The sequence below is a fragment of the Scylla paramamosain genome, chromosome 49, assembly GCF_035594125.1.
Source record: "Scylla paramamosain isolate STU-SP2022 chromosome 49, ASM3559412v1, whole genome shotgun sequence".
NCBI classification, from domain to species: Eukaryota; Metazoa; Arthropoda; class Malacostraca; order Decapoda; family Portunidae; genus Scylla; species Scylla paramamosain.
Genome location: NC_087199.1, coordinates 4,112,501 through 4,130,000, shown reverse-complemented (window position 1 = coordinate 4,130,000; position 17,500 = coordinate 4,112,501). Strand labels below are relative to the sequence as shown.

The following is a 17,500-nucleotide window of genomic DNA, read 5'->3' as shown; positions in this document are numbered from 1 at the left end:
ATATATATATATATATATATATATATATATATATATATATATATATTTTTTTTTTTTTTTTTTTTTTTTTATGTAGGAAGGACACTGGCCAAGGGCAACAAAAATCTAATAAAAAAAAAAATGCCCACTGAAATGCCAGTCCCTTAAAAGGGTCAAAGCAATGGTCAAAAATTGGTGGATAAGTGTCTTGAAACCTCCCTCTTGAAGGAATTCAAGTCATAGGAAGGTGGAAATACAGAAGCAGGCAAGGAGTTCCAGAGTTTACCAGAGAAAGGGATGAATGATTGAGAATACTGGTTAACTCTTGCGTTAGAGAGGTGGACAGAATAGGAGTGAGAGAAAGAAGAAAGTCTTGTGCACCGAGGCCGCGGGAGGAGGGGAGGCATGCAGTTAGCAAGATCAGAAGAGCAGTTGGCATGAAAATAGCGGTAGAAGACAGCTAGATATGCAACATTGCGGCGGTGAGAGAGGGGCTGAAGACAGTCAGTTAGAGGAGAGGAGTTGATGAGACGAAAAGCTTTTGATTCCACCCTGTCTAGAACAGCAGTATGAGTGGAACCCCCCCAGACATGTGAAGCATACTCCATACATGGACGGATAAGGCCCTTGTACAGAGTTAGCAGCTGGGGGGGTGAGAAAAACTGGCGGAGACGTCTCAGAACACCTAACTTCATAGAAGCTGTTTTAGCTAGAGATGAGATGTGAAGTTTCCAGTTCAGATTATAAGTAAAGGACAGACCGAGGATGTTCAGTGTAGAAGAGGGGGACAGTTGAGTGTCATTGAAGAAGAGTGGATAGTTGTCTGGAAGATTGTGTCGAGTTGATAGATGGAGGAATTGAGTTTTTGAGGCATTGAACAATACCAAGTTTGCTCTGCCCCAATCAGAAATTTTAGAAAGATCAGAAGTCAGGCGCTCTGTGGCTTCCCTGCGTGATATGTTTACCTCCTGAAGGGTTGGACGTCTATGAAAAGACGTGGAAAAGTGCAGGGTGGTATCATCAGCATAGGAGTGGATAGGACAAGAAGTTTGGTTTAGAAGATCATTAATGAATAATAAGAAGAGAGTGGGTGACAGGACAGAACCCTGAGGAACACCACTGTTAATAGATTTAGGAGAAGAACAGTGACCGTCTACCACAGCAGCAATAGAACGGTCAGAAAGGAAACTTGAGATGAAGTTACAGAGAGAAGGATAGAAACCGTAGGAGGGTAGTTTGGAAATCAAAGCTTTGTGCCAGACTCTATCAAAGGCTTTTGATATGTCCAAGGCAACAGCAAAAGTTTCACCAAAGTCTCTAAAAGAGGATGACCAAGACTCAGTAAGGAAAGCCAGAAGATCACCAGTAGAGCGGCCTTGACGGAACCCATACTGGCGATCAGATAGAAGGTTGTTAAGTGATAGATGTTTAAGAATCTTCCTGTTGAGGATAGATTCAAAAACTTTAGATAAGCAGGAAATTAAAGCAATAGGACGGTAGTTTGAGGGATTAGAGCGGTCACCCTTTTTAGGAACAGGTTGAAGGTAGGCAAACTTCCAGCAAGAAGGAAAGGTAGATGTTGACAGACAGAGCTGAAAGAGTTTGACTAGGCAAGGTGCAAGCACGGAGGCACAGTTTCGGAGAACAATAGGAGGGACCCCATCAGGTCCATAAGCCTTCCGAGGGTTTAGGCCAGCGAGGGCATGGAAAACATCATTACGAAGAATTTTAATACGTGGCATGAAGTAGTCAGAGGGTGGAGGAGAGGGAGGAACAACCCCAGAATCGTCCAAGGTAGAGTTTTTAGCAAAGGTTTGAGCAAAGAGTTCAGCTTTAGAAATAGATGTGATAGCAGTGGTGCCATCTGGTTGAAGTAGAGGAGGGAAAGAAGAAGAAGCAAAGTTATTGGAGATATTTTTGGCTAGATGCCAGAAATCACGAGGGGAGTTAGATCTTGAAAGGTTTTGACATTTTCTGTTAATGAAGGAGTTTTTGGCTAGTTGGAGAACAGACTTGGCATGGTTCCGGGCAGAAATATAAAGTGCATGAGATTCTGGTGAAGGAAGGCTTAAGTACCTTTTGTGGGCCACCTCTCTATCATGTATAGCACGAGAACAAGCTGTGTTAAACCAAGGTTTAGAAGGTTTAGGACGAGAAAAAGAGTGAGGAATGTACGCCTCCATGCCAGACACTATCACCTCTGTTATGCGCTCAGCACACAAAGACGGGTCTCTGACACGGAAGCAGTAGTCATTCCAAGGAAAATCAGCAAAATACCTCCTCAGGTCCCCCCAACTAGTAGAGGCAAAACGCCAGAGGCACCTTCGCTTAGGGGGATCCTGAGGAGGGATTGGAGTGATAGGACAAGATAAAGATATGAGATTGTGATCGGAGGAGCCCAACGGAGAAGAATGGGTGACAGCATAAGCAGAAGGATTAGAGGTCAGGAAAAGGTCAAGAATGTTGGGCGTATCTCCAAGACGGTCAGGAATACGAGTAGGGTGTTGTTATATATATATATATATATATATATATATATATATATATATATATATATATATATATATATATATATATATATATATATATATATATATATATATATATATATATATATATATATATATATATATATATATATATATATATATATATATAAGTCTTCTCTTCCTCACTGAAATGCAAGTGTTTCAGGTAACTGACAGTAACTCCTTTTCTGTTCCCTCCTACTTTCTGTATTCTCATTTTCAATCCAAAGCAGGATGTTGCATCTATGAGCAGGACGGCCCAACCTGCTCTAGTGCCCTTCCTATTTAATTCTCCAGATATCCTACCATCTGGTAGGCAGAGTCACTCTCAAACTAAATATATCTGTGCTGTATACCTCTCACCTAACTCTTCTGACTTTAAGAAATTATTTGATTACTTGACTTCCAAAGTGTAGCTAGCACATTCTGACATTCTCTCTTCATTTCTGTGGAGATCTCAATTCTTGGGGACTTCAATGTTCACCACCAGCTTTGGCTTTCCTCTCCCTTCACTGACCATCCTGTTAAACTAGCCTTTAACTTTTCAATCCTCCACGACCTAGAACAATGAGTGTAACACCCTACTGGTATTCCTGACCGTCCAGGAACATTCTTGACCTTTTCCTAACCTCTAATCCTTCTGCTTATGCTGTCACCCTATCTTCTCTGTTGGTATCTTCCGATCACACCCTCATATCTGCGTCTTGTCCTATCGTTCCAGTCCTTCCTCAGAATCCCCCATGGCAGAGGTGCCTTTGGTGTCTTCTCTCTACTTGTTTGGGTTACCTGAGGAGGTATTATGCTGGTTTTTCATGAAATGACTAATTCTTTCGTATCAGAGATCCATCTCCGTGTGCTGAGCGGATAATAGAGGTGATAGTGTCTGGCCCTAAACCTTCTAAACCTCGGTTTAACACAGACTGTTCTCGTGCTATGCATGACAAACGAGGACAAAAAAAGAATTTTTGAGCCTGAATCTCATGCACTTTGCATTTCTGGACATAATTATGCACAATATGTTCTCCAATGAGCCAAAAACTCCCTCATTAAAATATTGCAAGCTAACTTCTTTCGTGAGCTCTAACATCTACCAAATAAAAATAAATAAATAAATAAAAATAATAATAATAAAAATAAATAAGAAAAAAATAAATAAAAAAAAATCTGTAATATCTTTGTTTCCTTATTTTTCCCTCCTCTGTTTCAAACTGATAACACCATTGCCATCTCATCTATCTCTGAAGCTGAGTTCTTTGCTCAAACCTTTGCTAAAAAAATCTTTATTCGACGACTCATGGCTTCTTCCTCTCTGTCCTCCACCCTCCGATTACTTCATGCTGCCCATTCAGATTATTTGCAGTGATGTTTTCCATGCACTCGCTGGCCTTAATTTTCGGAAGGTCTATGGACCTGATAGGGTTTCTCTTATTATTCTCCGAAACTGCGCCTCCGTGGTTGAACTTTGCCCAGCCAAATTCTTACACTACCTAGGATGAATGATTCTGGGCTTGTTCCTCCCTCTCCTCCACCCTTTGACTGCTTCGTGCCACCTATTAAAACTCTTCACAATGATGTTTTCCATGCCCTCGCTGGCCTAAACCCTCGGAAGGCTTATGGACCTGATGGGGTCCCTCCTATTGTTCTCCGAAACTGTGCCTCCGTGCTTGCATCTTGTCCAGTCAAAATCTTTCAGCTATGCCTGTCAACATCTACCTTTCCTTCCTGCTGGAAGTTTCCCTACATTCAGCCTGTTCCTAAAAAGGGTGACCGTCATAATCCCTCAAACTACCGTCCTATTGATTTAATTCCCTGCCTATCTAAAGTTTTTGAATCTATCCTTAACAGGAAAATTCTTAAACATCTATCACTTCACAACCTTCTATCTGATCGCCAGTATATCTTCTGTCAAGGCCGCTCTACTTGTGATTTTCTGGCTTTCCTTACTGAATCTTGGTCATCTTCCTTTAGAGATTTTGGTGAAACTTTTGCTGTTGCCTTGGACATATCAAAAGCTTTTGATAGAGTCTGGAACAAAGCTTTGATTTCCAAACTACCCTCCTACGGCTTTTATCCTTCTCTCTGTAACTTCTTCTCAAGTTTCCTTACTGACAGTTCAATTGATGCTGTAGTAGACGGTCACCGTCTTCTCCTAAATCTATTATTATTATTATTATTATTATTATTATTGTTATTGTTATTATAATTATTATTATTATTATTGTTATTGTTATTATTATTATTATTATTATTATTATTATTATTATTATTATTATTATTATTATTATTAAGTCTAAATTGCTTTTTGTTTAATGCCTCAAAAACTCAATTCCTCCATCCATCAACTCGATATAACCTTCCAGACAACTATCCCCTCTTCTTCATTGACACTCAACTGTTCTTTACCTCTACACTGAACATCTTCAGTCTGTCCTTTACTGATCATCTAAACAGGAAACTTCACATCTCATCTGTAACTAAAACTGCTTCAATGAAGTTGGGCGCTCTGACACGGCTCTGCCAGTTTTTCTCACCCCCTCCAGCTACTAGCTTTGTACAAGGGCCTTATAATAGTAATAATAATAATAATAATAATGATAATGATCATAATAATAATAATAATAATAATAATAATAATAATAATAATAATAATAATAATAATAAAAAAGATGATAATAAATAATAATAATAATAATAATAATAATAATAATAATAATAATAATAATAATAATAATAATAATAATAATAATAATAATAATAATAACAATAATAATAATAATTATAATAATGATAATAATAATAATAATAATAATAATAATAATAATAATAATGATAATAATAATAATAACAATAATAATAACAATAATAATAATAATAATAATAATAATAATAATAATAATAATAATAATAGTAACAATAATAATAATAATTATTATTATTATTATTTTTATTATTATCATTATTACTATTATCACAAAATAATCCTACCGCTCCCTCCTTACCGTTGTTAGTAGTTGTTGAATTGCCTCAAGAAATTCTTGTACGTGGTGATGTAGGTTGGATGCCATGGTGGGATGTAGGACGTGTGTTGCTCTGAGGTAACCTGCCAGTATACACAAAGACAGATCACACAACAGGTACATTCTAGAGCGCCTGTACCACAGCCTTGGCCACTCTCAGGTGTCCAAGCAGTCCTTTCGCTTAATGTCTTTCCAATCTTTTCTAAGCTCATGCACACTGTAGTGACGTTTTTTTTTTAAATAAATGTGCTCTCTTTTCCAGAAGAAAAAAAAAAAAAAAAGTAAAAAAAAATTATTTAGTTCTATGACTCAGAATATATATATGAATGTATTGGGTCTCTATTTTTGATAAAGAATAGGTAATCATTTATAAATCATTGTTATATACTGTTACGATCGCTATTCACTTACGATCGTACGATGCCGGTTATCTTTCCAAGAAAGTGGACGGTACACTGATCCCGGAAAGTTTTTAAATATCTGGATTTTTAAAGGCTTCGATTGCCTACCCAACCTATCCGAAATCGCCAGAATTACACCCTCTAACTGTACGCTTACCTTAACGCAGCACACCTGGAATCACCTCTAATACCAGATCAGTGTTGGGGGAGTAGAAAATACGATTATTCTATGTTACGACCATATATATTGATACTAATGATAATTCACAAGCAACATGAGGTAGTACACGTTAATACATGACGTTCTCGTCACTTCACACAACACCACAACCCGTTTACACCTCCACCGCCCACTGAATTATTTCCCTCAGCCGCCGGAATTTACTCAGATTCCATCATCGCGTCCCCAAACGATAATTCCCATATTTCCTCTCCTCACACCTCACAAGATGTGACGTCCCTGAGAGACGCCTCCTCTCCGTTCTACCTCACGACCTAAAGCGCTCTGCCTTCCCCTCCTTGGAATGTATTGTTGCTCACTGAAGCTCCCCTCGTTTCAACATATCTCCACCTCAAATATATTTCCTCCCTTATACATACAAAGATAAAGAGAACTTAAATTATGAAGAGAATAATACTACATGATATAAAATGAGTAAATAAGCCTTACACTAACTTGTAACCAATAATGAGGATAATGTCCGCAAGGCAGGTAACCGGAACACGGGGACACTAAGAAAACGTGTTCCTTTTCAAGGTAAATTCGGCCAATAACATGACAATACATGCCAATTGTAGAAAACAAAATGTCACCCCTAAAATCAAAATAAAAACAAACATAGTGAAGAAAACAGAAAGAAAAAGGAGCACACTGAAAAACAAAAGAAAGAATATTGAAAATAAAAGCCAACACAAACAAATTTACCGCAAGTCCCTTGCTGTGCACAGAACCCAGCCAGTCCCAACAGGCGGACAACTGACAGGCTGTTCAAAGAGAGATACCATCTCACCCCTCCGGATCAGGGAAACGGCATTGTAAAAACACCCAAGTGACACACACACACACACACACACACACACACACACACACACACACACACACTCACACTCACCTGTCCTTTATAAGTAAACGACAGACTGAGGATATTCAGTGTAGAAGAGGATGACACTCAACTGTCCCGCTCTTCTACACTGAACATCCTCGGTCTGTCCTTTACTTATAATCTGAACTGGAAACTTCACATCTCATCTCTAGCTAAAACAGCTTCTATGAAGTTAGGTGTTCTGAGATGTCTCTGCCAGTTTTTTTTTCACCCCCCTTCCCCCCAGCTGCTAACTTAATTTTGTTTATTTTTTTTATTTAATTGATTGATTGTTTATTGCCCAGAATAGCTTTTTTTTTTTTTTTTACACAGAAGTAGTATTACATGATCCATTGGGCACTAGCCCCCTGAGCCGAAGCTCTCTAGTGGACACAGGAGTGATATACATATAAATGCAACTTATATAGAGGGCAGGGCAACAATACAAATCATATAGAACAGTAATAAATAAATAATATTATTGCACTATTTTTTAGAAGCTAATATCCTTAAGATAAGTTATGTTTGTAATAAGCTATATCATTCATATGTACAAAAAATAATAAAACTTTCATACAGATCCTAGTTTTGACTTAGACTATTAAATAAGAACTTTTTCATTTTACTTTTGAAAATATTGAAAAAAACAACAATTTTTTTCTACTATCAGGCAATACGTTCCATACTTTAGGACCAACACAGTGTGTGGAAAAATGTGTACAGACTAGTTCTCGCTTGTGGGCAAATGAAATTAAGATGATTTCCTCGGGTACCTTGGCTATGGTGGAATACATTAAACATGCTATTTGGATCATTACCATTAACATTTGTATATATGGTTAGCGCTATGAAATATTTCTTTAAGAGGTCGAAAGTTAGTATATTTAAGTCGGTGGAGTCATATTTAACTTTGAAGGCAATGGTTCTTACTATTTTCCTTTGTGCTACATAGACATCATTCACAGCCGTAGGCCAAGTGCAGCCCCAGATCGATGAACAGTTAATAAGGTACGAGTAACATAATGAATGATATAAGCTATGTAAGGCTTCACTTGTAACATTGTACCTAATTCTGAATAAAATCCCACAAGTCTTTGATAAGTTTGAGCACACCGACTGTATATGCTTTTTCCCAATTTAAATTTTCATCAATAATAACTCCTAAGAATTTTGTAGAAGAAACACGATTTAGCTCACAGCCTCCATAGGAAACTGTTCAAAATTACTGACAACAGAGCGTCTTTGAAACAATAGGAAGTTAGTTTCATTAATGTTTACTGTTAATTTATTAGCGGTTACCCATTTGAATATGTTATGGAATTCTTGATTTAATTTTACATTTAAATTACACAAATCATTATCTGTTAGAAGGCTTGTATCATCGACAAATAGAAAGTAACAAAGCATATCACTAGCATTACATATATCACTGATGTATATGAAAAATAATATAGGGCCTAATATAGAACCTTGTGGCACACCTTTAATAATAGTTTTTTTTTTTTATTTGACATATAATTGTTACAAAATACAGACTGTTTCCTACCTTACAGGTAAGTAGCAAACAATTTTAGTTTCAAATGTTTTCTAGCTTATCTAATAATATGTTTTGATCTATAGAGTCAAATGCTTTACTCAAATCAAGAAAAAAACCCTACTACATAGTTCTTTCTCTCCATATTCTTGTATATGTATATGTATATGCTTGTAAACTTCAGTACTGCTGTTTCTGTAGATTTATTTTTCCGGAATCCAAATTGACTGTTTGATAGCAGGTTGAACGATTCTAGAAATACAGTCAGTCTCTTTGCTATTGTTTTTTCAAGTATTTTGTACAAGGGCCTTATCCGTCCATGTATGGAGTATGCTTCACATGTCTGGGGGGGTTCCACTCATACTGCTCTTCTAGACAGGGTGGAATCAAAAGCTTTTCGTCTCAACAACTCCTCTTCTCTAATTGACTGTCTTCAGCCTCTCTCTCATCGCCACAATGTTGCATCTCTAGCTGTCTTCTACCGCTATTTTCATGCTAACTGCTCTTCTGATCTTGCTAACTGCATGCCTCCCCTCCTCTCGCAGCCTCCCTGCACAAGACTTTCTTCTTTATCTCACCCCTATTCTGTCCACCTCTCTAATGCAAGAGTTAACCAGTATTCTCAATCCTTCATCCCTCTCTCAGGTAAACTCTGGAGCTCCTTACCTGTTTCTGCATTTCCACCTTCCTATGACTTGAATTCCTTCAAGAGGGAGGTTTCAAGACATTTATCCTTCATTTTTTTACTACCGCTTTGGACCATTTTCTGGGACTGGCATCTCAGTGGGCTTTTTTTTTAATTTGATTTTTGTTGCCGTTGGCCAGTGTCCCTTCTACATAAAAAAAAAAAAAACTCAAACACACACACACACACACACACCGTGTAGTGTAGAGGTTAGCACGCTCGGCTCACAACCAAGAAGGCCTGGATTCGAATCCCGGTCGCGGCGGGGAAAATGGGCAAACCTCTTAATGTGTAGCCCCTGTTCACCTAACAGCAAGTAGGTATGGGATGTAACCTGAGGGGTTGTGACCTCGTTGTCCCGGTGTGTGGTGTGTCAGTGGTCTCAGTCCTACCCAAAAGATCTGCCACTATGAACTCTGAGCTCTTACCGTAGGGGAATGGCTGGCTGGATGACCAGCAGACGACAGTACGTGAATCACACTCACACACACACACACACAAACCAACATGGACATACGCACACACACATACACAAAAACATGGACACACACACACACACCCACACACACACAGAAGGAGGAAGTACACAGGAGGAGGCAGTAGGCACCTGCCGAAACGATAATTACTCCCAGTGAGGTCTAAAGCACTGGATCAGGGGGTGCTGTGAACTTATCACTAAATCCAGCTGTGACCTCACTGAACGTTTCCCTTTGTGTCTCACAACACAAGGGGGCAGTCACAGCCTGCCCTCTAAAGACAACTCTCTTCCTCCACACAAAACTACAAGCACCTAATAGCAAACACACCATTCACTCAAAATTTCAAAATTATCATGGAGACTTACACCAGCCTCGCAGTCCCCATCTGGGGAGGGGACCACAAATGTCCCCAGGTCGGACTGCCCTTCTGAGAACGACCCTAAGCGTCTTGACACCCCCTCAACTTTTTCTTCATTAACTTCTGCAACATTCGTGGTCTAAAATCTAATTTTCAGTCTGTAGAACACCACCTCTCCTCTTCTAAACCTCATCTTCTTTTCCTCACTGGAACTCAGGTGTCTGACACAATTGACAGTAGCCCCTTTTCTGTTCCCTCCTAGTTTCTCTATCCTCATTTGCGATCCAAAGCTGGATGTAGCGTTAATGTGCGCAATGACTTAACCTGCTCTTGTGCCCACGCTCTTGAATCTTCCGAATTTTCCATCACCTGGCTATGACTACAGAGTCACTCTCAAACTAAATTTATTCGTGTTTTATACCTCTCACCTAACTCCTCTGACTATAAGAAATTCTTTGACTACTTAACTTCCAAAGTGGAGCACATTCTGACTCTCTTCTCTTTTGCAGAGATCTCCATTCTTGGAGACTTCAATGTTCACCACCAGCTTTGGCTTTCCTCTCCCTTCACTGACCATCCTGGTGAACTAGCTTACAACTTTGCTATCCTCCATGACCTAGAGCAATTGGTGCAACACCCTACTCGTATTCCTGACCGTCTTGGAGATACGCCCAACATTCTTGACCTTTTCCTGACCTCTAATCCTTCTGCTTATGCTGTCACCCTCTCTTCTCCATTGGGCTCCTCCAATCACTACTTCATATCTTCTTCCTATCACTCCAATCCCTCATCATGATCCCCCTAAGCGGAGATGCCACTAGCGTTTTGCTTCTGTTAGTTGGGGGTACCTAAAGAGGTATTTTGCTGATTTTTCTTGGAATGACTACTGCTTCCGTGTCGGAGACCCGTCTTTGTGTGCTGAGCGCATAACAGAGGTGATAGTGTCTGGCATGGAGGCGTACATTCCTCACTCTTTTCCTCGACCTTCCAAACCTTGGTTCACCACAGCTTGTTCTCATGCTATACATGATAGAGAGGTGGTTCACGAAAGGTACTTAAACCTTCCATCACCAGAATCTCATGCACTTTATATCTCTGACTGGAACCATGGCAAGTCTGTTCTCCAACTAGCCAAAAACTCCTTCATTAACATAAAGTGTCAAAATCTTTCAAGATCTAACTCCCCTCGTGACTTCTGGCATCGAGCCAAAAATATCCCTGATAACTTTGCTTCTTCTTCTTTCCCTCCTTTATTTCAACCAGATGGCACCACTGCTATCACATCTATTTCTAAAGCTGAACTCTTTGCTCAAATCTTTGCTAAAAACACTACCTTGAATGATTCTGGACTTGTTCCTCCCTCTCCTCCACCCTCTGACTACTTCATGCTTCCTATTAAAATTCTTCGCAATGATGTTTTCCATGCCCTCGCTGGCCTAACCCCTCGGAAGGCTTATGGACCTAATGGGGTCCCTCCTATTATTCTCCGAAACAGTGCATCCGTGCTTGCACCTTGCCTAGTCAAAATCTTTCATCTCTGTCTGTCAACATCTGCCTTTCCTTCTTGCTGGAAGTTTGCCTACATTCAGCCTGTTCCTAAAAAGGGTGACTGTTCTAATCCCTCAAACTACCGCCCTATTGCTTTAATTTCCTGTCTATCTAAAGATACTCCTACGGCTTCTATCTTCTCTGTAACTTCATCCCAAGTTTCCTTTCTGACCGTTCTATTGCTGCTGTGGTAGACGGTCACTGTTCTTCTCCTAAATATATTAACAGTGGTGTTCCTCATGGTTCTGTCCTGTCACCCACTCTCTTCTTATTATTCATTTATGATCTTCTAAACCAAACTTCTTGTCCTATCCACTTCTACGCTTATGATACCACCCTGCACTTTTCCACGTCTTTTCATAGACGTCCAACCCTTTAAGAAGTAAACATTTCACGCAGGGAAGCCACAGAACGCCTGACATCTGATCTTTTTAAAATTTCTAATAGGGGCAGAGCAAACTTGGTATTGTTCAGTGCCTCAAAAACTCAATTCCTCCATCTGTCAACTCGACACAACCTTCCAGACAACTATCCCCTCTTCTTCAATGACACTCAACTGTCCCCCTCTTCTGCAATGAACATCCTCGGTCTGTCATCTACTTATGATCTGAACTGGAAACTTCACATCTCATCTCTAGGTAAAACATCATCTATAAAATTAGGTATTCTGAGACGTCGCCAGTTTTTCTCCCCCTCACCACCCAGCTGCTAACTGCTGCTAACCACTAACAGCTGTACAAGGGCCTTATCCGTCCATGTATGGAGTATGTTTCACATGTCTGGGGGAGAGCGTTCCACTCATACCGCACTTCTAGACAGAATGGAATCAAAAGCTTTTCGTCTCATCAACTCCTCTCCTCTAACTGACTGTCTTCAGCCTCTCTCTCATCGCCGCAATGTTGCATATCTAGCTGTCTTCTACCGCTTTTTTCATGCTAACTGCTCTTCTGACCTTGCTAACTTCATGCCTCCCCTCCTCCCGCGGCCTCGCTGCACAAGACATTCTTCTTTCTCTCATCCCTATTCTGTCCATCTCTCTAATGCAAGAGTTAACCAGTATTCTCAATCATTTATCCCTTTCTCTACTCCCTGCCTGCTTCTGTATTTTCACCTTCCTATGACTTAAATCCATTCAAGAGGGAGGTTTCAAGACACTTATCCTTCAATTTTTGTCTACCACTTTCTAAACTTTTCTGGGAGTGGCACATCAGTGGGTTTTTTTTTTTTTTATTGGATTTTTGTTGCCCTCGGCCAGTGTCCCTCCTACATAAAAAAAAAAAAAGTAACACACACCACCCACTTTTCCTTCACAAACGATGCAGCCCGCTAATATTTGAGACTCTATTTTTTAAATGAACACAAAAATTAAATTTCTAAACACCTTAAATATATTATCTAAAGACCTACAGGTGCGTGGGTGTAGGCTTAGGTGTTTGAGAACGGTACAGCCTGCAGACACTGAGACACATATACTGACCGAGGCCGAGCCAGTGACAACAGCAAACCGAGACTGGCTGAGCCAGTCTCGGTTTGTTGTTGTCCGTCAGCCTAGAATCGACACATGAACAAGACACGTTCAGTTAGTCACCACACCCCACCTTTCCCCCACATCTCTCTCTCTCTCTCTCTCTCTCTCTCTCTCTCTCTCTCTCTCTCTCTCTCTCTCTCTCTCTCTCTCTCTCTCTCTCATGACACTGAATTTCAGTAGATTTCTCGGTAGGTCTGATCGAAAATCAAGTATATTTGACCTTCTTTTCGAAATCATTCGGTATATCGGTAGATCCATCAAATATCCAGTATTCCGGTTTATCGGTAGATCTGGCAACACTGGGCCTTGACTAACGGGCCGGGAGGGAAGGACTTCGCTCCTACCGATTCCCTGCCACAGCCACAGCCACGCCCATTGCCACACTCATGCCACTTTCTCCGCCCATGCACATATCATCTCGCCCACGCCCGTGCCATACCGGGACACGCCTACGAGCATCATCACCGATTCACATCTCTGCAACTAGTCTCTGTCATAATCTCTTAATCCCTGACACATTTTCTCTCTCTCTCTCTCTCTCTCTCTCTCTCTCTCTCTCTCTCTCTCTCTCTCTCTCTCTCTCTCTCTCTCTCTCTCTCTCTCTCTCTACTTACCCAAAACGGCTGTCAGCCTACAGCACACCTGCTTCCCTCATGTGACACCACACACACTCACATGAGAATGCTCTAGGTCTAGGAGACTACGTGTAGCAACTCTTTCAACCTACTGCCTTAGTGCAGTCAGTGCATAACAGGAAAACTCTTTGTGTGTGTGTGTGTGTGTGTGTGTGCGTGTGTGTGTGTGTGTGTTGTAAGGTATAAGAAAGATAATGAATATGGAAAACATTATTAAATATATAGTGAAGAGACAAGTAAGAATAAGATATGCAATGAGAGAGAGAGAGAGAGAGAGAGAGAGAGAGAGAGAGAGAGAGAGAGAGAGAGAGAGAGAGGATGTGGTGGAAGTTGCCAGCGATATACACATAACCATAACCTGAAAACAATTAAACCTTTGGGTCCTTGCACAGGTGAATTAGAATGAGAAGGAGGAGAAGGAGGAGGAACCTCAGGGAAAACTGCAGAGATGGAGGTGAATTTTTTCTATTTGCACTGAAATTCTGTTCACACACACACACACACACACACACACACACAAGCGCGCGTGTGCTCGCGATTTCCAGACATGATATCTCTCTTTATTTTTCGTTAAAATTTTTCGTTTTTTCATTCATAAGTAAATGTTAGCGGCCTTTCATTAATAGAAAACCTAGAAAGGTAATAGAGAAGGAGGAGGAAGAAGAGGGGGAGGACTTCCTTCTCCTCCATTTCTTATTCTACCTTGTGCCTACTGTAGATACTGAGTCATGAGAATCCCATCTTTGGTGTTTGTGTGTGTGTGTGTGTGTGTGTGTGTGTAACTAACCAGACTCTGCTTACCCGCCTACCGTCTGTCCCTGCATACAACTGTACTCTTTATCAGAACAGAAAAGCCACTTTGACAGTATCTTTTGTTGACCTAAGTGATCAACTGCTAACACTACTTGTAATGAAAATAGCGTCAAAAATACATGGCAGGCATTCATGGTGACAACTGTAGTAAATGGAAGTTTAAAAGTCCATAAATGACCTTGGGCTCTGACACCGCTTTGTGCTCACGTCTTGAGACCCTTCTTCAGAACCTTGCTCTCCCCCCACCTTCAACCACATCACCATTACTGCATCACAATCACCATCACCAAAAAGAACATCATCATCAGCAGCAGTAGCACTACCACTACCGCCACCACCACCACAACCACTACCTCTATCACTATCACCAACCGTCATCATCATCAAGATCATCACCACACTGCACCACACCATACCACACCACAACACGCCACACTGCACCACACTGCACCACAACACATCACACCACACCAAACCACACTGCATCACACCACACCACACTACACCAAACCACACTGCATCACACTGCACCCACCACACCACACCACACTGCACCACATCACACCACACCACACTGTACCCCACCACACTGAACCACAGCACACCATAATGCACCAAACCACACTGTACCATATCACACTACACCACATTGCACCACACCACACCACAGTACCACATCACTCTGTACCACACTATATCACACAACACCACACAACACCACACTGCACCACATCACACTGCCCCACACCACACCATGCCCCTCCACACCACACCACACCACACCACACAACACTGCACCACACCACACAACACTGCTTCACTCTACACCACACAACACTGTATCACACCACACTATAGCACACTGCATCACAGCACACCACACTGCACCACACCGCACTACACCACACCACACTGCACCACACCACACCACACTGCGTCACACCACACCACATTCCACCACACCACATTCCACCACACTACACCATCCCACACCACACCAAATCACACTTTACCACACCACACTGCACTGCAGCACACTACACTTCACCAACACACCACACCACACCACACCACACCACACTGTGTCACACCACATCACATCACACTACAGTACACCACGCCTCACCACATCACACCACACTACACCACACTGCACAACATCACAACACACCACACTGTACTGCACAAACCACACCACACTGAGACGTCTTTGCCAGTTTTTCTCACCTCCCCCAGCTGTTGACTGTACAAGGGCCTTATCCGTCCATGTATGGAGTATGCTTCACATGTCTGCGGGAGCTCCAGTCATACCGCTCTTTTAGACAGGGTGAAATCAAAATCTTTTCGTCTCACCAACTTCTCTCCTCAACTAACTGTCTTCAGCCTCTGTGTCATCGCCGCTGTGTTGCATCTCTAGCTGTCTTCTACCACTATTTCCATGCTAACTGCTCTTCTGTTCATGCTAAGTGCATGCCTCCCCTCCTCCCGCGGCCTCACTGCACAAGACTTTCTTCTTTCTCTCACCCCTATTCTGTCCACCTCTCTAAATGCAAGAGTTAACTAGTATTCTTAAGCAATCATCCCTTTCTCTGGTAGACTGGAACTCCCTGCCTGTTTCTGTATTTCCACCTTCCCACGACTTAAATTCCTTCAAGAGGGAGGTTTCAAGACACTTATCTTTCAATTTTTTTACTAAGACTTCGGACCCTATTCGGTAACTGGCATCTTAATGAGCTTTTTTTTTTCTTTGATTTTTGTTGCCCTTGGCCGGTGTCTCTCCTATATATAAAAAAAAGAAATCACCACGTCACCAAACACTACACTACACACTAGGCAGCCAGCACCAGTGTATAGGATTACACAGGCCAACAACCACACTACACTGCACACCACACACCGGCCAGTCACCCAGCACCAGTGTACAGGATAACACAAGCCAACAAGTACATCACACACCATACTACACTGCACACCACACACCAGCCAGTCACCCAGCAGCAGTGTACAGGATAACACAAGCCAACAAGTGCATCACACACCACACTACACTGCACACCACACACCAGCCAGTCATCCAGGCAGCAACAGTGTGTGGGATTACACAGGCCAACAAGCACATCACACACCACATCAACAGCCACCAATAGTGTGTGGGATTACACAGTCCAGCAAGCACAGCACACACCACACTGTCGTGGTCCAAGATACTGTATGGATTTGGTACATAAAGGCTACTGGAAAACTCACAAACATTTTCATATTTTAATTGGTAACTACTAATTATTTACATCTCTTACAAGTCAAAATTTCTCACTGGCATTCATCCTCAATTCGTTTAAAGTTACTTGGTATCACTTTATATCTCTTCAACATATTCATTGATCAACACAATCATCATGCACGAACAAAGACAATATCAGATTCATAAACACAACTAATATTCAATCAGCACAATTAATGTTCAGTTAGAAAAAACACACGTGACATCTCCCTTCACTGGTGAACTAGCCTTCAACTTTGCTATCCTCCACGACCTAGAGCAATTGGTACAACACCCTACTCATATTCCTGACCGTCTTGGAGATACGCCCAACATTCTTGACCTTTTCCTGACCTCTAATCCTTCTGCTTATGCTGTGACCCTCTCTTCTCCATTGGGCTCCTCCAATCACAATTTCATATTTTCTTCCTATCACTCCAATCCCTCCTCAGCATCCCCCTAAGCGGAGGTGCCACTGGCGTTTTGCCTCTGTTAGTTTAGGGGACCTGAGGAGGTATTTTGCTGATTTTCCTTGGAATGACTACTGCTTCCATGACAAAGACCGGTCTTTGTGTGCTGAGCGCATAACAGAGGTGATAGTGTCTGGCACTGAGGTGTACTTTCCTCATTCTTTTCTCCACCTAATCCTTCCA

At 41.3% G+C, this 17,500-nt stretch overlaps 1 protein-coding gene across 8 annotated transcripts in view; it reads right to left on the bottom strand.

Annotated features, from left to right (window-relative positions):
• Positions 1-17,500, bottom strand: part of LOC135095586 (ankyrin-1-like) — a 48,975-nt gene that overhangs the window by 30,580 nt on the left and 895 nt on the right. For 2 of the 8 annotated variants that reach the window (XM_063996494.1, XM_063996499.1), the window contains exons 1-2: positions 15,815-17,500; positions 5,507-5,607 (exon numbers count right to left, since the gene is read on the bottom strand). The exon at positions 15,815-17,500 is cut by the window's right edge and continues 167 nt beyond it. In XM_063996494.1, coding sequence (XP_063852564.1) covers positions 5,507-5,572 — 66 coding nt within the window. In that variant the 5' untranslated portion in view covers positions 5,573-5,607; positions 15,815-17,500. Of the gene's footprint in view, positions 1-5,506; positions 5,608-13,018; positions 13,173-13,753; positions 13,907-15,814 lie in introns of those variants that run through there. The other 6 variants (XM_063996496.1, XM_063996492.1, XM_063996495.1 and 3 more) reach the window with 5 other exon arrangements.